The sequence below is a fragment of the Anopheles coluzzii genome, chromosome 3 (assembly GCF_943734685.1).
Source record: "Anopheles coluzzii chromosome 3, AcolN3, whole genome shotgun sequence".
In the NCBI taxonomy this organism is placed as follows: domain Eukaryota; kingdom Metazoa; phylum Arthropoda; class Insecta; order Diptera; family Culicidae; genus Anopheles; species Anopheles coluzzii.
In genome coordinates, this window is record NC_064671.1 from 38,382,369 (window position 1) to 38,405,482 (window position 23,114).

Genomic DNA, 23,114 nt, shown 5'->3' on the forward strand with positions numbered 1-23,114 from the left:
GCTTTATTTATCCCGTTTTAATTTGCTGCCCCTCCAGATACCACACTATGTTTGACTTCTGGTGACTGACTTGGTTACGAAAGATCAATGTTATTATACATTTCTGGCTTGAAACCAAAACTGGACTGAATTGGATAATATTTCTACTCTTCTCGGATTACCATTGATCATCAAAAATTAAACAAAAAACTAATGAGTGAGAGAGCAATAGGAAAAGTAAAGTGAAAAAAAAGTGTGCAAGAGCAACCACGCGTGCAAAAAAAGTCTAATAAAAATAAAGAGAAAAATTAAGCTGATCAATCTAGCCTGGTTAGAAGGCTCGCTCTTCTGTTTCATAGTATGCACACGCTGCAACAGACGTTGCTTTTCAATCGAAATAGTCCAAGAATGCTTGCAGTAACGTACCATAAGTCGTTGCTAGAATTTGTATTATTGAATTTTTTTGTTAAAATAAATGCGGAAATCAATGAAACATTCCTTAGCAAATTTAACCCTACCAACGCACGATAAAGCTAAACAGTGTTCCAATGCTTTGCTTATCGGAGAAAATTTGCTTCCTTCAATGAGCGCAAGCGTTTGAAAATCAAGCGTTACTGTTGCGGTTGTGTAAAATTGCAACGGATTGATCGAATGCGGGTGATAGGTGCAAAAATATCATTATCACCGGTGCCGTTTTGGCGGGCTCTGGGCAATCAAACAATCTGGCCCAATAAAATCAGTTTCACCTTGGCTTACGGGAACTGTTTGTCAGTTATTGATTTAATGGTCTTTGATTGATTTGCCAAACCTTTTTTTACTGATTACTCTCAACAGCACCAAGTGTGCGGAATTGTAGAAAAATTATTGCCCAAATTTGTTACCAGTCATGCCATATAAATTATCTGATCAGTTAAGTCCTTTGACGCCATTGTGATTACGTCTATGGCTTCCAGATTGCGCATGTACAAGCGACACAAAAATGTCTTTTCTAGCATTAGGAAATTTTGTGACGATGTGGTCGTTTTGAGATGCTATGGGGTATTATTCATGAAAAAACGAATCATTTTCGTTCGAATATGTATGCCCACAACCACCCTGTGGCTGACCTTGCTTCCAACATATGGTTTTTATTGCCCTTTCAAATCCTCACACACAGCTGGTTTTTGGAGTGAATGTATTGAGCAAAGTGCAGCTTGAATCTGCTCCTTCAGTTCGTTTTCACCCAGCACTGAATGCCACTCTTCAGCGAAAGCTTTACTGTAACCAAACAATCCAACACCCCGTAGTGAGTCGAAGTGAGAAAAGTCAGTGCGCATGCAATGCACACACACACACAGCCGCACTGTTTTGATTGCGAAGGGCGAGCATTTCTTCCCCTGCAGGGCAGATATCTGAGATAGAGAGCATTTACCAGCAACTCACCATTCGACAAAAAGAGCAAGAGAGCTACACACGTGAAATAAAATGGGGTGCACCGCTTTCCAGTTATGTTTCACTGGAAGGCGTGGCTATGCTGCTGAAATCTGTTGATCTTTTTGACGCTTCGAGTGCGCTTATCAGTGCTCGATTTTCTCAGTGCGCGTCTGTTGCGGAACCAGGATTGTTGTGGATATTTCGCCCTCTGGCACGCGGACGTAGTTGGTGTTGTGTTTGCTGGTTTCTGATTGAGGAACCACGCGGTAGGGTCGCCTTTAGCGTTGGGACTGCCACCCATAGGAGGATTCCAGTCGAGGATTAATAACAGAGGATTTAGCTGTGAGTTTGCGAGAGAGGAGCTGAGTGAGCTGCTAGGTACAACTCTACGCATAAAGTGGTAGTGGATGCTAAATCGTACGCAATCGTCAACCGCACTACGAAATCTAACCCGAGAGGACTCGCTGCGTACTATCAGTGTACGATAAAACGAGAGACAACGTGCTCTCGAATCAGTGGATGAGCGTAGCTGTCGGGAAGAGGATAGAACAACATCAACATTATTACTCATTCCGCAGTGGTCGTTGAATCAGCGGCAATCATTGCTTCTTTGCTGAGCCCACATGGATGAACCATCAAACAGTAGCGAACTGAACTTTGACGAAGACGGAAAGTGTGATACAAAGAATTTGCAGTAAATGCGTTGTGATGGTGATGAGACAGCAACGAGCTAGTGACGAATGCTGATCTGGAAACAGATGTCGCGTGTGTGATGTGTGGCGTTGATAAGTGTTGTTAAAGTGCCGATGTTCTTTTTAGCACGTTGTGGGAAATATTGGTGTTAATTTGTTAGTGTGCTTTATAGCAGTGCATTTTCTGGAGTGTGATTTATATTCAAATAACCTATTTCAGAATAAAGTTTAAAAGCTATGAAAATAAGAGTGAATCGTATCTGATGAATGGAATCAATTGTGGATGGTCCTTTAGAGGACCTTCAGTGTGATAAAAGAGTTAGTTTGAGGCGTTTTTGATTATTCCATATGATGGAAGTAAGTGGAGTACCCCAAACGCATCACCAAACGGTGTCACTAGTATTGCAACAACCACCGCAATCTCAGCTACCATTGGATTTCAGTGTCACCATGGTGAACATTAAGTTGAACAGTGTCAACGTGAGTCCAAGTGGTGGGAATAATATTAATAATAATGATAGTAGTATTAATAATAATAACACCAACAACAACAACAACAACAGCAGTATGATGATTGGTAAAGGCGGAAGTATGGGCCAAGCACCAGTGACAGATGAAAACAAAAGTAGTCCATTGAATGGAGTTGGCATTTCGCGGCCAATGAGCCCAAATGTGCTACTAACAGCAAACAGTAGTAATCCATCCGTTAACATGAATGGTAGCAGTAATGGAACATCAATGACAAGTGCTTTTAAGGTAGTGACGCCACGCGGGAAAGCCGACGGTAAGTGTGAACTATGAAACATTACCAGAATGGAAAAGGGAAAAAGGATCAATGGTTTCAATGATTTTAACGTAAAAATCAGCTCATAATGTATTTTCGGTGCTCAAAATGTTTTATGAGCTTTTCTCATTTGAACTTTCAGTTTACCCATTTTAATGATTAGTCGAACACGGCTTTATCATTGATAATATTGGCATAAAGTGTAACAATAATTAAAATAAATAAAAGAAGAGTTTGACTGTAACTTGCTTCTTATTAGAATTGAAATTCTTGTTTGATTGCCTATCCCGTTCTACGATTGTCAAGTAATTATTTTAAATTATTTTAATCCAGTTTTTGTTTCTGTATCATATGTGTGTTTTGTAAGCTGTACAGCCAACAAGGCCGATCTTGTGAAAAAACATTTCTCAAGATGGTTTAAATTTTTAATCGATTAATTTTTCGGATCTTATTTGATATTTACAAGTATAATATGAATGTAACATGTAAAACGAAGTCAGTCAAGTTTTCGAAGACAAAATTGACATTTGATAAACCTAAAAACGTTTTTAAAACCGCAACTTACAATCAAGAGCATTTGAAAGGCAATTGCGCTTACATTTTCTTTTCGTTTTTATTGTTTTAACGTCTTCTTAATTTTAAATTGAAAAAGTTTTCAATTTAAGCTTTTTGCAATGGTCTTGTACAGGAAAATCACAAGCTTTTTTCAAAGTGTTTAAATTATTGCTACCTATCTACACACATTGTGTAATATATCTAAAGTAGACGTCAAGCTAGCATAAAAAGGGTGAATAAACTATTGGTAACTTTATTCATATGGATTCCGTGCAGTCTGCATTATATCCAATTTTAGATAAAAAGCATCTGTAGACTAAACAAAAACCAGCAACTTATAAAACATGGTGACGCTTCATTAGTCCCGCAGTATTTGCTGATATTAATATTTAAATGCGTTAACATAAATTAACCTTAATTGAAAATATATGCTTCGGCAGCCAAAGTGTAGTATGTTTTTCCATCACTTAGTTCGACAAGCCACCTTTTCGTTTGTGTAACAAATTCGCCTCACTTGTGCGCAACATGTGCTTCCTAATCTCCATAGCATAATCAATCGATGTTTGTCCGACAAAAGACCGTGATCCAAAATATCCAATACATACCTCAAGGCGTCGTCACGCCTAATGGGAAGCTGCTTCTGCACTGCAACGTCTGTGCAAGACGATCGTGTGGCAATTAGACACCGATAAGGGGTGAGCCATTGGTTGACCAAGTGAAAACAGAAGTACCCAGTGAACCATTACTTGGATAGGATAAGATTAGACGACCAGAGCTTTCAACCAGCATACTTCGGTTTCATCCTTGACCAGTGCAAAGTTAAGCATTTGCGGTCGAATGGGAACGAGTACGATTGGGTGCAATGTCCCCATCTGCTAACCTAGCTTGGCCAAGTATAATGGTAGTGTTTGAATACCATTAGATATGCTTCTAATGGTTGATGAAGCAGAGTGTGTCATTTGTCGTTGTCTTGGGAGTTGAGGAATGGCATGACTGTTCTGTAAGGAAAACGTTTGCCATCCTGGACATCGATTAAGCAACAGATGGTCACTGTCAAACAAGTGTTAATTAAAATTTAAATGGATTCTGATGGATATGTAAACTTTTATCATTATTTATGAACCTGTTGCTCTGAATCTCTGGTCTCCAACCTTTGGTCAGCGAGGCACTTGTGATCATTTGTGCTCCTATTCCAAAAAGATTCACCAGTATTTTTGCGTTCACACACAATTTTACAAATTACGGATAAAAAACGAATTCCTGTTACAATAAATGCACTTTTTTGTAATGCATGATATTGTTGTCATGTTGTAATAAGAATCAATCGAAAACTAATGTTTAAACACAATTAAACACGATATTTCTATCAGCCTGTACAAAGTATGCGAACAAATATTGTTGTTATCTATCCAGCGATGAATAGCTTGGGTTGCTAGAAAAAAATTCGCTGAAGGCTGCTAGACTTCTCCTACTTCCGTGAAAAAATGTGTTTGACAGATACGTTGTAGCAGAATATGTCGTGTTAAAACGTGGCTATTAACACAGCAAACGGATGCGCTCCAGGAGGATACGTAAAGAAAACAAATATTCAATATTACTGGGAGGTTGTTGTTTTAAATATAATTACGTTTATATAACTTGTTGACTGAGTTATTTTCTCAATTAAGTACAATATTTATCCAATTCTGCGTAGTTAATTCTACAAATATGCATCAATCAAAATAGAGGTAGGATAAACTAATCATTAAACAAACTGTAGTTAAAATAGACTCGGTCTAACATGACTCAAGCTTCACCATAATCAAGAATTGCCTAGAATTAGCTCTGAGCACATATAAGAGCATGAAAAAACCCTGCTTTAAAAAGATGCTCTACCATATGTTGTAAAGACTAACCACATGAATGACATGATTGGAACAGCTTAAACGTGCTTAACTAGTTGTTTGTGAATGACAGTAGCATTGTGTCTAAATTTATGAATGGAATATCGCGATCGAAGAACGGAATGAACTTGACATTTCTAGACACCGTGTGTGTGTGAAGTCGAACATTGTTATATTGAAACGGAATAAAAACTCAAAGAGGTTTGCCCTTATGCGTTGTTTAGACTTTCGTCAACAGAATTAGCAGTAGAAGCATTCTAAAAAAAGAGACGTTCAAAGAGCTAAACGATCGCAACCATATGTGATCGTCTTTCGAGTAGAAAACTTTTTATTTTCTATTCGAGAGAGCTCGAATTCGTCATCCGTATACATCAGAAACGTAACACTTGATGCAACAGGCTATTTGAGATGATATCAAAATGAATCATAAGACCACAATCGTTGGGTTATGTGAGAGTGAGAAATAACCTACCATAAGCGATGTTTGTTTATAAATACTATGTTTTTGTTCTTTTTGCTCACGATGTTTCAATACATTCACTTTAGATCACAAGCAGAAGACTTAAATGTTATACAAATATGAGTTATAGTAATAAGTCTCAAAGATGTATTGATATTTAGCGTCATTTCATTATTTTTTAAATTGTAAAGAGTGTTATTTTATCAATAAAATGACATAACATTGATTGGTTCATGATTTATTGGTGTATTTACATTGTATATACATAAAAAAATGCTGATAATGAAAGAAATAGTGGAATAGGGGAAACTACATTAATAGAATTTATCTAATTGTATGTGTGCATGCATCGATGTGCTTACAGCTATCACTGCAGCTCTGTTAAACGCTAACACAATTATTCCGTGCCTTGATTACTTACGCGATGATCTGTTTCTCTTGTTGCCACACACATGCATCAGTCATAGTATTCTCGCAGATGATAGCAGCTAGCGCTGATGCTAACTAAACAATTTAACGCAACTGATTCACAAGGTGCGCTTCTTCGCACAACTTGCTTTCATGTGCTCTTTTCTGTTGGCACTGGACAATCTGTTTCGTCACAACGCGTCTGCATTTCATCGTTGAATTTATTAGTCTTTCTAGTGCGTTAATTGTATAAGATTTACCGCCAAGCGGAAACAGTTAATTTATTTGGGAATGAGTGTGCGAAGATGGAAGCGCTTGGCTTGATGGTAGATGAATTACTTAGAGGTAAATTTTTCAAAGCATTGAAACAGTAAAGATGTAAGTGCAGAAGGCTTTGCTGCTGGCTCGCATAGCAGAAAGAAGCACAGTGTAAACCCTCTTGAATGTACCTCTTGAACGTAGCTCCTTGGAAATGGAAAAGGGATGCAACGTTGCACTTTTTTTGCCCAGACACTAAGCATGCGCTTTTGAGGACACTTTGTCGTCTCGCGGCCATGATAGTCTATTTTACTGTAGTGACTGAATTTGCAAGGAAGCGCTAGTTTCAAGTGGTAAATGGATGCGCAGATGCACTCGTACTCTTTGCGGTGCCGAAAGACGTCAAAACACTTCTGCTTTAACCAGGGGATTGGTTAAGGCCGGCAAGTGATTGGCATGTTTAACATTTGGCCTAGTTCGGAATAAACGTAGAAAAAGGGTTGTAAAAAAATAAGTTGAAATCCTTTTACACTTTTAAATTATAAGATAGTGTATTATTACCTTTAATTAAATATCGAAATATGTATTATAAAGCTGTCGTAGAAAATTAAGAAATATATTATATGAAAAGCAAATTCTCGGCAAATAATTTAATAAGCTATATTTGTTCAATTCCAGTTCCAGCGCAGCCTGCAAATGGATTTTCACCTTTAATTTTCAACAATGACCTGCTGGTAAACCACTACCGACGCTTGCTTCATCCAGTAGCAGCCGCCGTACCGCGCCTTCCGAATGGTGCCAATGGTTATAATGATGTGCCTGACACACAGCTCAAAATGGGTCAAAGAGGTAAAACATACAGTAAACACAATTATTAAAACAATTATTATAACAAACACTGCTGTATGAAACCTTTACTTTCACACAAAGTTAAAAGGCAAAATAGTAGTAACATAACGATTTTGTTTTACAAAATATTTACTAAAGAACCCTTGTTGCGAGCGAGATAAATTTAAATAATTGTTCGAGAAACGAATGGTAATGTACCAGGAGCAACCTTAATAAATGTCACTATCAACTACTTCATACGTTCCCTGGCGAAGCAACAAAATGGGTGGTCTGCCCTCATATAATCTGTTCTCACGGTGTTCGAAACCAGACCGACTGGCCGCACTTGGTGTGTCAGTTAGCTTTCGAAAACATTCAAATATGCCACCCACCGTGGCTAACATCTGTCGTGAGGTGTGAACGCAAAACATATGCTTCAAATGCATTCCGCAACACAAAACTAGTTTGACTCATTTTTATGAGCCGCTCCTGTACAGTGCAAACCGGTTTAGTTTCACACGCGAAGGATGAGACTATCCTTAAAAAAGACACATTTACGAGAACTTTACGACTTTTTGAAGAAAAACGTAAACCCCTGCGAGCTAGTTCAGGAAGCTACGGATTAGCAAATGCTAGCTTAAGGTTTACGTACAACCGTCAGCAAATACGAAACCAACAACCAACTGATTTGTTGCTTATCATTGCTGCTGCAATCCAGACAACGTAAGTAGCAGAAGTGAAAAACATGCACTTGAAATGTTCGTCAAACAAAAACGGCAGGAGGAAAGGTAAAGCGAACTTCAAACCCCGAGTGATGGCTACTGACTGACGACAGGGCAAAAGCACATGCGTTTAATGTCATACCTTTTCACTTCAATCGAAGTCTTTGTACTTTGATGCCGTCCCCGCGATTGTTTGAACGACTTCTCGATCGCTGGCTAATGAGTTATCGAATTGAGCTATAAAGCAAGCCTTCCAGCCTAAGTCCTGGGACAATAAATCATGGCTTATCAGTATAAGTTGGGAACAGCATGTTTCATTACAACTGCTCACCTTTCCGGCCGTAAGTGCCACTCGTCTCCGCAATCGCAGCGAACACACTATCCGTTAATGTCCGCTGAACCGACGCACAAGGCCTTGGTGATTGCGGTGTGAGAAGTGCTTCTAGAATCTGTTCAACTGACGTGGTTATCGGTTTATCAATATTTAGAGAATTTATTGCACCATTTAATAGCGCGACAACTGCCTATGCAGTGGCCCGATGTGGACGGGAGTAACGTTTTGTGCGGTGCGGTGCTGAATTGCTTTCGATTGGAGTTGGCGTAGAGGTGTTCTCCGATGCTCGGAGTTTTATAAGGTTCATACGTGTTTGAACATTAGCATAAGACCAACAATATTGAAGCAATATGTTTGTTGCCTCGGTATGCTGCAATCGTTTGAGATTTTTTTTATTCCGAGTCACATTTTTACACCTGGTGTGTAAATACAGATACATTTTAAGCCAGTCGCTTACAGGATGTAGAAATACAATATTGCCCTTTTTAAAAGGTTTGGTTGGACTAGCATATTTATTGAACCGCCAAACGCTCAAACGCTCGCTCTTAGAACACAAACAGAGTAGAAGAAGTGAAAATCACAATAATGTTTTCTTACTAAACCGTAAAGCATTTTAATCTCTGATAATGGGAAATCAAAAGCCTTATAGCACAATAGTAATAACACACCGTAATCAGCTGTGTTAATATTGGTTCCAACAACGTAATTGAATTTACGTTTCATTTTCTTTCCCACTTAAAAACGATTGTTTGTTTATGTGAACGAACCACAACACAATTTTTTACCATTTTTGATTAATCTGACATTAATAAAATGTGCCCCGTGGTAAAACAAAACACAATCAGTGATAATGAAAACTTATTGTGCCACCATGATTGTGCTTGATTACATTCTCAGTAGCTACATCTGACGCTTGCTACCACGATCGATGCAAGTCGTGTTTTTTATCACTTGACATACGGTTGGAACATGCTGGTCATAAATTAATCACTATGCATTAACGTAAGCCATATTGGATAAATAATAACCTCATACCGTACTGAGCCCAATGAGAATAGATCAGATGGAAGTTGACAAGATAGAGTAACTGTTGACAAATGTGTGTGAAACTGATATAAATGAAGTAAAAATCAAACGGTTGTGTGAGCAGTCAAGATATACACAGAATTGAATAGCTCTTTTGTTACAAAATAGGAAGTTGTGGAAATCTGATTTGTCACCTTACGTTGAACGTGACTCTCAGCTGAACGGGTTTAATTAAATTCCTTTCGACCCTGCTTTCCTCCTAGTAGTGCCCAGGCTAAACTCCCATTGTTTCGTTGGAACGTAGTCGAAAGATAATTGAATGTGAATCCTTTTCCTCCTTCGGTTGGAATGTTAGCCCTAACTCACTCTACCATACTAAAGGGGAAGAAAGCGACGACGATCACATTGAAAATCAGACAACATACGCCACACGCAATCGTTCGCTGATTCCCTTCCGCGAAAAGGGTTATTGGACTGCGTGATGAGGCCAGATGAGCTGGAGTATCCAGAGTATCTAGACTTTTCATGCCTCGTTTGTCACGAATCTAAACGACCCTGGAGAATTTAACATGGAAAGCGAGTTCCCGGTACGGGGTAGCATTTACTTATGCGAGTTTACTGTTGCATGGTTCCAACCAATATTTAGTAAAATCACTCACTAGATTCTTGTATGCGTGCAATAGATCACGATAAGAACATAAGTATATTTAGCCCTAGTGTCGTGTAGTGCACTAAAAAAGGGTTGAACTAACCCAATGTCATTTACCCTAATGAGGGGTTAAGAGGTGTGCCAATGACACGATATTATCATGTGTAACATACAACTGTTAGTAAACGAGAGTGCATCGTTATGTTGAATGATGAATTATTTGAAAATGTATACTGTCAATAATTTACCGACATGGCCCCAAGAAAACCAGCGTACCAGGTTAAGGAAATAAAATACCATACCTTATAAAATTGATCTACTCATAAGATAAATTACATAATGAAGAAGACATTTTGACTAGTTATTGGGAAATGAAGTTCTCTAGCTTAATTCCACAGCAAGCATCAAATTGAGCGATTTCTAATAATGTTGTGTATCTCCGCTATTACCACTGATGTCTTTACGGCTAAGCAACTCAGCACCGGTTGGAGGTTTGATTGTAGACAGTGGCAAATCTATGCTAATTGAGCTTAATTTGATGTCATTTGAATTCATCAATATTGGAAATTGAATTGATTTGTATCCGGTCGGGTCTTCTTGGAGGGTCTGCCGTGCCTTTGCTTGGACAGGCCTGTGTAGGACAACCGCAACGAGTTCGTTGACCGTTATGGTTCATGCAATAACAGTAGAAATTGATTGAATGTTGCAAATGATGAACAAAACCATTTGCGATGATTTAAATATAGAATTCGAAGCTGATTTATTTATGTTTCGTTCAATAATAAATATATAGAGTAATTTTTCTTTTGCGTCAAGCAAAAGACAATACACAAGTTCATACTTTTTACGTATACTTCATTTGTTATCATTTGTATGTTGTTGTCATTGCATTTTTTTTAATATGTTGAAACATTGCAATGGCATGGCCTGGTTGTTTACGTCCAGTGTATTGTTCTCTAAAATCTCATTTCACTTCTGGCCACGATAATGTACAATCGATCATAACCGATATAAAGGGGTTTATGAAAATCCCTGTGTAAAGCAACGGCCACCGAGGAAAACGATGAACAATGTGATACCCGGATTTGAAGTTTTACGGCCACAACCCAATCTGCGGGAATGCCAGCTGCTATCGGGCCGTACTAGTGAGTGCCATAAACTCAAGAAATACTTCAACCGCTTGGGGCTTACGGATTGCTGCCGCTGTAAATCATGCTCGTCATGATATTGACTAGCTTCGATACGAGTCTCATATCAGCAACAACCGGCAATCGGAGTGCTTAGTATGAAATTGATAGTAGAACTAAGAAAGTGCGAGACTTATATAACGCTGTCTCTGGCCTTTTTTGTAAATTTTCATTTATGACAAGAGGTGTGCAATCATCGTTGAAATATACCACATGCAGATTTTCTGTACAAAGTTAGTTTTGTTGAACATGATGATCTCTACGTGAATAAGTTATTGCATACTACTATACATTGAAGCCCACGTTTGATTTATTTTGTACTCATATAAATCATTATGATTATTCTGCTGCTAGAATTGATTTATTTTGTTTTATTTTTCCAGATGAAATTAAATTCGGCGTTAGCCGGCTAGTTAAGAACGAGTCTGAAGACGAAGATAACAACAATGTGTATCATCACAGTGCGCCTCACACCCAACCGCTTCTGCCACCACATGTAGCGCACCTGCAACATCATGCCGCGAATGGTCCGAAATTGTCTACACTTTCGAGTGGCTATGATTCGAGTGCTCTCAGCAGCAGATCACGATCGAGGAGCAGATCGCGTTCACGCGATCGTTCCACTCGTTCGCGGTCGTCCTCTATCGAGCTGGAAGTTGACTCTCCTCCTCCACCACGGATTAATCCATCGCCAAGCACAGAAGTCCCACATGTTCCTAAAAACTCAGAAGCCTTTTCGGTGTCAGCATTGCTAAAGCGCGAAGTTGAGCCCAAATCAAAGTCTCCATTATCGAATGGATCGTTCGATGCTGTTAGGTAACATAATCGAGAAGAGACATTTGTAGCAAGTAATAATATTCATACGTTCTTTTGTTAGGCCAAATTACACACAATTTTATGAGCAGAGCATACTCAACCGCCCGCTGTTTCATCCGTTTCCGTTTTTTGCGATGCTCCAACAGCAAGGACATCAACTAAATCCTGCATTAGCAAAGTATGACTGGTGTATATTTCTTTAAAACAAGATTCAGTGTTTAACAATGATCCATTTGTATTTAAAGCTATCACCCTTCGACACCAGAGGATATATTGCGACTACGCCATTTCATGACCCAGAACGCGGCAGCTGCTTCAGCTGGTGCTACTGGGACTCATTTGGATTTTAGCCATCCTCATCATCCTCATCATTTGCTAATGCGTACAGGTAAATAACTATAGCAAAGGTGCGCAGAAGAGTTTCTGACACTTTCCATTGTGCTTTATTTATATGTTTCCACGCAAACCGTAGATGTACATCCACGAAGAACGCACAATGGGAAACGCCCCTACGCCTGCGAATTATGCAACAAATCGTTCGGACATGAGATCAGTTTGAATCAGCACAGGTGAGGCATTTGAAAAAAAGTGTCTTTAATTGCATTTAAGTAAACGGATTTGAATATTTTCTTCCAACGATAGAGCCGTGCACAATGTGGAGAAAGTGTTTGAATGCAAGCAGTGTGGAAAAGCCTTCAAGCGTTCGAGTACGTTATCGACACACCTACTAATACACAGCGACACACGGCCATATCCTTGCGGTTTCTGTGGGAAGCGGTTCCACCAAAAGAGTGACATGAAGAAGCACACGTACATCCACACCGGTAAGTTACATATTGAAATCCATTTCTCATTAAATATACTTAAGTACAAACACAAATTATATATTTGAACGTTATTCGAGTACAAGAATCTGGAATTAAAGGACAGAAATATCGTTAGGATTATTTTAAAGATCAAACCGTGTAATAGTTTTAAATGCAACAAAGTTGAACTGAAATACATTGAAATGAAGAAATATTCGTTTCATTTTCCATCGGTATGTATGTCTTCATACGTCAGCGGTAAATCATGCCAGTCATCTTCTCAGTGCCAGTGCCCATCCCAAGCGAAATCCAATTCGGCCTTATTCGTTTAAGACACCATCTTATTACGTACGAAGACAGACGCTCATCAGTTATTCAGATGGGTTGTCTTCAACATTCCTCTTGTCTAACTGTTGCGGTTTACCAATCCACTGAAAGGAGTTCTTCTGTTTGTAACGATAAGAATAGTAGAGGAAAAGAGATCTCACTTCTTTTTAATGCTTCGAAAGCTAAGCATTATTTCACCTTTCTCTTTCATTTGAAAGGGGTTGTGTGCAGAATGTTGGGATTAAAATCTGTAACGTGAAGGTTGGGTTTGATACAAAACTTTGACAATTAAAACAGAAATCGTGCCGCTTTCACCATCACAGCCGGCGCTTGATTTATCGTTATTAATTGAAGCGACTTTTCTTCGTAAGATTTTCCACGAGATGAAAAGCAAGAACAAATTGAATGTAGGTTTTAAGGCGAACGTGATAAATCTTCAATATTTCGGCTTGTGGAAAACGGTAGTGTCTAATGGGGCTGCGATGTAGGGTTACAATTGTTCAATAAGAAGTGGAATTTGTGTTGACATTTCATTCATTACACAGAGAAAACTATTCTTATTAATAAATAGGAAAACTGTTTATTTGAGGGGATCGTACTATCATATTCTCCAGGTTCACAAATTTATGAGTCTTGTCAAATTTTAGAGAAAATTCATGTCTGTAGAATTATATTACTTTCAATGTGTATGAGTTTGAGTTGTACACTTAAAAATGTCACAAGGAAAATGTAAAAATATTTGTGATTAGTTTTGTACAAAAATCAGATGATTTATGATCCAAATGAATATGGTTTAATCATTTCACCATTGACAATTGAGCAATCATACCACATGGTATTGCTCTTTTATCCAACAAGCAGCCACTTGACACCTTCAGCCTCTATGGAGATACAAATGCTACTGCTGCCTACAAACAGCTAAGCCCTACCGCAACGAAGTCTAATTGATATCCTGCTGGGCAACTGTACCCGCCGAATGTCAATAATTATTTGGCACTACCTTTTCCGGGTGCTCAAGTACAGCTTGAATCGAATCATTGGCCTACTCGGGAGGTCGAGCTGTGCAACTAGCAGCCACACCCCAACGACCTGTGATATCCCTCGAAAGATATTGTAAAACAGAACTATTGGTTGACGGCCCCGTGGAGCGTGGGTTTGCGCTTGAGAATAACTGACTCTACTCCAGGCAACCCTCATTGTGACGATATACAATGTGAGCCCCTTTTCAATTAGAACAGTCTTACCCTTGGCTAAAATGTAGCGCACCCTTCTTTATTCTTCAGAAAACTATCTCCCACCCCGATTCAAATGCTGGCAGGAAAACAGTGTCTTTGTAAACAAATAAAAATATTTTTATAGCACATACGGACACATCGATATAGAAGTGTTCAATGTACCAGTTGACTGTTATTACAATGATTGAATGAAGTACCTCCGTGGTTGAAAGTTTTGGATGAAAAAAGTACCACAACTTCAAGGAAAAAAAAAACCGTTTTCTGTCTCAATAGGAACTCATCGTTTTTTACGATGGCAATCAATTGCACCAAATTCCATGGATATTTTTCAGTTATCACTTTGGATTGCTTCACTTTTACTTACTGATTCGAATAACATTTTGACAAATATTTCAAAAATGAACCCTTCAAGAAAAAAATCTAATTAATTGAATATTATTTCATATTTAATCGAAACGCAATCACTGATAAGTGAAGAAAAAAAAAGGCGTGTCGTGTAAAAAAATGCTTAATACCCTCATGATGCGTAATACTCTTGAGTAAGTTTCGGCTACTGAAGTGAAATTACTGATAAGTGAAATCCGTTTTTTTAATATCTAATTTAATACGATTGTTGGAGGTGGCCTTCCAGTTTTGTAAATTGATTAAGAATGGCAAATACTAATTGTTTGCTTAACTCACTAAGTTTTAAGGTGAAGTTGGGTATACACAAGGAGATGAGTAAACGATTCAAAATTTCAAATCATTTCAATTGGTTCAGCTCATAAAGGACTTAAATTAAGACTAATAAAAGAATGATGAAAGTCATCTCTTATCATAAGGTTTCATTAGCTATCTGTTTTGCGCAAACTGAGAAGTAATTCTAAAAATACGCTTGGCTATTTACTTACTAAAATGGCATGACATTGTTCAACATTTGATAGAATTGCTGTGATTGGATAAATGAAAAACATGTTTTTGCGCGTGTGCAGCTACCAAGAATGATTATTAATCAGAGTTATTTTACTCTTCTTCTTCTTTGGCACAACAACCGTTGTCGGTGAAGGACTGTACCCACTAGTGAAGTGAGATTAGCTTTCAGTGACTTATTGTTACCATACCAGGATAGTCAGTCCTACGTATTGGGACACGGTCCTTTTGGGTTTGAGGGGGGGGGGGGGGTTCGAAAATATTCAATGTTTATGTTACGTAATTGATGGATGACGGCTAAACTAATTTCAACTACATTCTAGATCAACAAAATTGTGCAAGTGACTCGTGAATTAATATAACATTTTTTTGTAAGCGTTGTTGAGCTGAATTTGTTAATTTAGCTATGAATTCTATGAAAATAATTCCTTGTTTCTATCCTGTTAAAAACTAATTTATGCTGATCAAAAAGGTCCCACGTATTGAGGATTATTCAATTCTGAACATGCAGTAAAAAGAAAATAACACTTCTTTATTTTAAACTTATTTGCTTTGATCCATGCTTGCTTAACAAAAACAGAAGTAAAGTATCGTGGAAAATCCAAACCATAGTACATACAATCTCTTATGAAGAGATTCACCCCGGCAACCGCAATATCCTACCGAGACACAAAACAGACCTTGATAACGAACTGAACAGAGATGAAAAATTCCAACCGTTCCGTTTTTTCAGATAGGATTCCATATTGATGATTACTTTATCAGTGTGTTTGTGGTAATAATCATCACAGGGATGACGATGATTCAGGCGATGACAATAGGGAACGTTTGCAAACGCACACACACACTGATATAACTTTATATACCTTTGCTTTTCCATGTGGTGATGTTATCATCATCATCGTCATCATCCACGATATCCTTGGCTGAGAATCTGGGCAGAGTTGTGCTCGCTTTGTCGATATGCTTGCATCCCGTTCGTCCTTTCTCGCTTCAGCATGGCCCAACGCGAACACAGGCACACGTGTTCGGATGTGCGCATAAAATGTGCTCTGATTCTCGACCGAGAGTTCAGCTTCGGGTTCAGCTTTGGTACGCCATTTGTGACGCGATTTTCGCCCCCCTTTTTCCACCAATTGTCAACGTACTGTCCCGTTCATTCCAATTCGAACAAGGCGTGCGCGTTTGTGCGGGAGGAGCTTCAACGACGCAATCCCAGGATACTGCACGGTGACTGGTTTGAATCAGATTGCTGCCATTAAAGTGCTTTGGGACCAAGTTGGACTTATAGGTGATGATGGTCTCGTTGTTCTTTTGTGTTTTTAGTTATCATTTTCTTCAGAGTTTTCGCATCACCCCGTACGTTTCTAAGGAATTCCCCAAGTTTTGATTAAAGTGTTACAAATACAATTTAAAAACTTAGCTAAAGACACTAAAATCCAAAAATAAGAGAATAAAATAACAGCAGCAAACAAAACCATTTTTATCATTTATTATATCCTGTTCCGAATTATAATCATTGAAAGCAATCATGAAAGACAGAATAAACATCGTGATTGCAGCATACGAGAATGATGATAATGATTAACATGCTGGCTAAAACTACTTGAATTGAGTTAAGCTCTTCCCGTTTTCATCCATTCTACTTCTGTACGATTCTCTTTTCTCACTGTGAGTGAAAGAGTACAGATTGAGCTTTTAAGGATAAGCGGAGTCTTGTGTATCCGGTCGCCATGATCAGTAAAAACGGTGTGAGTGTGTAGGTACGATAAAATATACAGAGGATTTGCTACTGATTTTATATTTATAGCCAAACGTGCAGCTTTTACGAGGTTTTTCTCTGGCATTCCCAGAGATAACGACCCGGGCTTGGTTTATACATTCGGGCGCAAGCAACCTGTATCAAAGGATGTTTAGGATATGGGTGAAGTTTCGGGCATCATTTGTATCGTTTATCTCATTTATCTTGATTTTTTCGCTTGTGTTTTGGAGTTTTGTGTGTATGAGCACTACCCATACAAGCGTCGATCTCCTTTTTAAGTGCTTGTTGTAATATATCATGTCATTGGTTAAAGATTTTTCCTATCTCTTTGCGCGCTTATGTACCAACATATTTCCACGAGCAGACAAATCGAATGAAACAAACCTTTGGCTTCGGAAATCCAGTCCAGTCCCTTCAACGTACTGGTCCTTTGTGTCGTTATGTTTTCTTTCACATAGCCGAGTGGATCAAGGAGCTTGAGCTTGATGGAAAAATCGATAAACCCATTCGCACCATCTTACACACACACAAATGTGCAAAAGGAACACGTCAGCGAAATTATCCGCTAGAGAGAGTTTGCGGAGGACGAGTTAGTGTTGGGCCGATGGTACTAAAACGTGAGACAAAATCTGGTCCATTTTACCGGGCACAATCACAGGGCACATCAGACTCACCGGGCTCTGATTTAGGTCGTCTCAGATGATTTCTGATGAAAATGGATTTCGAAGGAGGATCGTGCGTTTCTGGTTACGTAGCGAGGATAGCTGTGATGTTTGCGGAGGACGTATGTTTTATGACCTTTCGCAAATCCCGACACCAAATTAAGGTGCCGACCGTTCGTTCTTATCACATGTGAGTGTTACGTTGGATTGATTAGGTGTGTTTTTCTTCCAGATCGATATTTGACAAGGGATCGAAAAGATTGATGATGGATTTGTTGAATGTAATTGATTACAAGTTTTCGTAAAAAAATAATTCTTTTGTTGGTACATCTTTTAAATTTAAAAGAATTTATGTAGTATTCATAGCAGTTTGCTCAGATATTTACGTCTTAAAGAGACTGAACTACGTTTTCTTGTTCCATGAATTATGTTATTGTAAAAAGGGTTGGTAAATGGAAGCAAAATAACCATCCTGTATTTATTGCTCTAGAAATGAATATTGTACTTCTACCGTAAGCATTCTTTCATCCAAAATCTTAACTGCTCTTCCATTTTTACGGACGTCATCAAATTTAAACGTTTTTTATCAGTACCAACAGCGGAATTTTGACCATTTTATCATTTTCTCTCTGGAAACTTTGCCACGATGCACAATGAACATACAAATAACCGTTTGTCAAATAAAATCGCGAATAAAAATGCTCTAAAATGAGCGATTCACATAATGATGACAAATTTTAGAGTAGTTAATCGAGAGCGTGCGTTTTACACAAAATACAAAATCAGTATAGGATGTAGACAATTAAAGATTGTACTCATTGTGCTTGAATGTTCAATTATTATTGTCATGTACACAAAACAACCAATTGTTTGTCATTTGAGCCTTTGCAATATTTATTTACATCGAACACCTTTGTTTTATCTGTTCTTTTCAGGGGAAAAGCCGCACAAATGTCAAGTTTGTGGAAAAGCCTTCAGCCAGAGCTCGAACCTGATTACGCACTCACGCAAACACACTGGCTACAAACCATTCCAGTGTGAGCTGTGTCATAAAGCATTCCAACGCAAGGTGGACCTACGTCGACACAAGGAGACACAGCACACAGAGATCCGGACTTTGGTCAACTAACCCAAGGCTCGTCCGGAGTTCACTATGACAGCGATCTCCTCGAACTGTTCAACCATAGACTGTCTGAGAGGGCCGGAAGATGGTCATAGCATTGCGATGCTACCCGTGGCAGGTGATTCTTCCGTTGATAGACCTTCGGCGTCATTGTCTCCAGAATCGGATGCTTCCCCAAAGCCCGTAACAGGAGACGTTGGAGAGTTCATTGTGATTGACTGATCTGAACGTGGCACCGGCAATGGAATTACCTGCATTGTGCTTGTAAAAAGTGTATATCTGTAACATGCGATACGAAAAAACAGTGTACAATTTTAACTTTAGTGCAAAGATGTAACTAAGCTTTGTAACGAATGTTTCATTTGCGATAAGTCACATTTCTCGTAAACAGTTCCTTTCATCAGTAGTCGTTACATGACGTATAGCGCAACGTGTTAAGGCAAGAACCATTCTTTCTTGCAACTGAAAAACTTGGTGTCCAAACATTCTGTTTCTAGCGTAAGAGTATAGATAGGAACTAATTGTGGAGCGCAGTAGACGCACAACGAAGGAAAACAAAATTAACATTAAGTAGACATATTTTTTTCGGTGATCGGTGATAAATCTTCTTGGCGTACAGTTTCGATGTCATTTATGTGCTGATAGATAAATAACAACACTTTTTTGTAATGTTCAATGTTTTCACTGTTGAACCCAAAGGCTAGAACAAATTGCGCAATTTTGAGTGCGTGTTTTAAAGATCTGAAAAATCATGTGTCCCCTGTAAAAAGGGCGGTCAATAACGGTAGGTGTAAACAAATGAGAATCGTTTAGATTGCGTTTAAAGTGAAACATTGTGTCGTGTTGTAATGTAAATTGTTGTAAATCAATTTCAGTTTATGTTTTGGAAATGGATGACGTAGCTCATAAATGTAAATAAATAAGTGGCATAAAACACATCTCAAAACACAAACATTCACGCAGTAACTCAACAATAAACATCAATGTGCAATTTTCATATACTTCATTCGTGCAGATATTTGTCTTGGTTAACCTAGCTGACTAGGATGGGATAATCATCATCCGAAATTTACTGCGTTTGGTAGGTATTTCAGTCAGTTTACTTTGTTTTGTTCACAATTCTTAATAATCAACTAAGCGATAATGCTGTTCCTTAAAATTATGAAGTATTAATATATTTTGTTTCTTTAGCGTTTTATTTTTATTGCTAATTCATTATATTTTAAAGAACTATACATACGCTGATCTTGCGTGATTATTCTGTTTAATGTTTTCTCTTTTAGGACTTGTTCAAGTCATGAATACCAAATCGATGTGATGGTGGATCCATATTATACAGGTGTCTAAGAACTCTCAATCCTATTCAATTTATATTCATTTATTCAATAATATATTTATAAGCAACACGGTCAAAGCCGTTCTTTCTGAACAAAAATAAATTTAATTCATTATAAAGTAAATGAGCTTACGTTACACACATACGCTTACAAATGTTTATTTCCAGCTTATATAAATATAAATAAAAAAATTGAATTCTTCAATATTCAACCAGATCTGTAGAGCGACAAAAAATCATTGTACTGACATTAATGTCTCAAAATACACAGTAGTTTTGTTGACTTTAAATAAGATTATCATCTTTCAACAGCACATTATTCACGTTGAAACGAAATTCTAAACTTCTTTGGTGAGAAGAAGTGATTGACTAATCATACTGGTGTTGAAAACTAAATGATTATAATTATGTTTTTGGTTATGGCTAAGCCCAGTTATGGCTTAGCGTCATGGGTTCAAGCCCTAAATGGACCGTGCCCCCATACGTAGGACTGACTATCTGTTATGGTAATAAGTCATTGAAGCCAGGCCGGTAGTGATACAGGCAAGCCTTGACCGACAACGGTTGTTGGGCCAAAAAAGAAGAAGAAGTTCCGTGGTAGAGCCACCAACATACGCGACATAACAACATGCCCCCGCTATGTGTTCAAGTTTCGTTTAGACTGTGCGCTCCATACGCAGAAAAAGAAGCCCCGTGGAAGAGCCATCAACATACGCGACATAACAACATGCCCGCCATGTGTTCAAGTCTCGTTTAGACCGTGCGCTTCATACGCAGAACTAACTATTCTACTGTGGGTAATCAATAAGTCAAAGATCGTCAAGCTCTTAAGTAGTACAGGCAGGCTTTTAACCAACAACGGCTGTTACGATTTTAATGGTTGAGACACAAAGGAAAATTTAATAAATCCAACACCTGATTGAAAGAGTAAAAGAGAAAAGATTTAATTCATCAAAACGATAGGAAAAGGAATCAGACTAAAGCTATTTGGAAATGGAGTACGATGGTACATGCTGTTGAAACGGTAAGAAGAATTGGATTGTAGGGAAAATATGTAGGGCACCTCGGAAGACCAACCAGGAATGGATATAACAGAAGTGGCTTTAAAATACACCGTTTAGTAGAAGAAAACATCATTTTGGCGTAATCATGCTGTTTTAAAATTTGCAATCAGTTTTTTTTTTTAATTATTTTTTGAAGGTATACTTATATTGGAGCTTATCATCATATCAGATTGCCAACAGTACTTTATCCTTCATGGTCCAAGGCTACATCATTCCATTATACTTTCAGACTGCCATTACATATAAACAGCACACTTTGGCGGTGATAAGATATATGATACTGCATATGAAGTATATACATGCTAATACTTTACAAACCCCTTTTTGTATACTGAACAACTCAATAAGTCCGTTTTCAGTTGGATAATGTTTTATGGAGCTCGTTTCATCCGATTTCGTCTAACAGTATAAGTGATTATCCAAATTGTATCCTGAACCGTTGCTATCTACACAAAGAATTTAAATTTATTCTTGCTGAATAAAAACTTGCTAAAAGGTGTACGAGAAACGAATTTCCGCTAGTCACCATGGCGTCAGAATTGAGTGATGAATTCACTTTAACTTGAATTTCGTATCTATGTGTATCTTGCACACAATTTCTTCACCTCTAGTAGATTTCACCCTCACAAGTGGAGTGCTTTAGGTCCTTGAGAAACAATGGTGATCCTTAGCTTCATATTCACTTGACTGGCTGTTGTAAATTGATAAAGCGACATTTTATGTAAATTACATTTGAAAGGCGTGTAGCTAAAGTTTCGAAGAAAATTACATTTGCAAGGAAGCCTTATGAAGCTAGGGCACGGGATGGACTTTTATTTGATTTAAAAAGAACAGTATAATATGGTAGGGCTGAAAATACAGTTTAAGCATTGTAGATACATTGAAACAAGTATAAAAATTAAAAACATTTTATTGCAAATGGTTTTTATTTATTAAGATATGCCAGTTTTTCCAAATATTATTTTGTTTCGTTGAGCAAAATGTTTGGTTTAAAAAAGAAACAAATGATTTACTTTAGAAACTTTATCTATGGGACTAGATAAAAATCAAATTATTCTTTGATGGTTTATTTGGTAACGAAATTAATTAATTTTCTCCATTCTTTCCATTCAGAGTGTTTCTAGGCTGACCGCCTTATTTTTATAGAGACTTTGAGGTCTTGCTCATTCGCCTCTTTAGTGTGTTTCTAGCATGGTGTCGAGTTAATTTAAGTAAATTAATGATGTTTTTCAATATTGTTCAACTGCACAGGTATTTTGTTATTAACTTCTGAATGGCTCTGAAGTGATGTTTGAATAGAAAATTTTTAGAAGAATATTCAAAATAGGCTCAAAGCTTATTTTTAGCCAACTGTGAAGGCATGAGACAACACAACGTGATGACTGTATTCTCTCCTGCTGATAGTTCCCAAGTTCACCAGTACCCGGATGATCGTAAAAAGGGTATAAAAATTAAGTAGCACGTGGCGCACAACGCTGGCCAGTTAGGTAGCTACTTATCTGATCGCTTATTTGATCACTGGAGGAGGTGTTGGTGTTTCAGCTATCGATTAAGGCACATGTTTCGTTTCCGCTGTTTTATAAAAATAATAGATCTTTTGGTAACGACAATGCATAACCATCATCTGTCATGGACTCGCTTCACGCCATTTTAGTCAAACCAATTTGATAAACACAATCAACATCGTCAACGCCCGCTGCTGGTTGGCTGCGGATACCATGTTGACTTTTTATGACAATGTTTGGTCACATCTAATTAACGATTGATGTCTTTTTAAATAGATACTCAATAAAAATAAACAAGACATCAGCTAGAACAGTAAATATCTAGGAAAAGTAATTCATTGGTCATAGCGACCGCATGAAGCGTTGGCATATTTTTCTATCCAATATATGC

At 38.0% G+C, this 23,114-nt stretch overlaps 1 protein-coding gene across 1 annotated transcript; it reads left to right on the forward strand.

Moving 5' to 3' along the window:
* Positions 1–1,540: 1,540 nt before the first annotated feature.
* LOC120957559 (PR domain zinc finger protein 10-like) lies at positions 1,541–19,819 on the forward strand. Its single transcript, XM_040379824.2, has 8 exons — positions 1,541–2,868; positions 7,111–7,281; positions 11,562–11,994; positions 12,056–12,172; positions 12,240–12,382; positions 12,467–12,563; positions 12,637–12,818; positions 18,631–19,819. The coding sequence occupies exons 1-8, from the start codon at positions 2,433–2,435 to the stop codon at positions 18,822–18,824; spliced, it is 1,773 nt and encodes a 590-aa protein (XP_040235758.2). The 5' UTR covers positions 1,541–2,432; the 3' UTR covers positions 18,825–19,819.
* Positions 19,820–23,114: the final 3,295 nt, after the last annotated feature.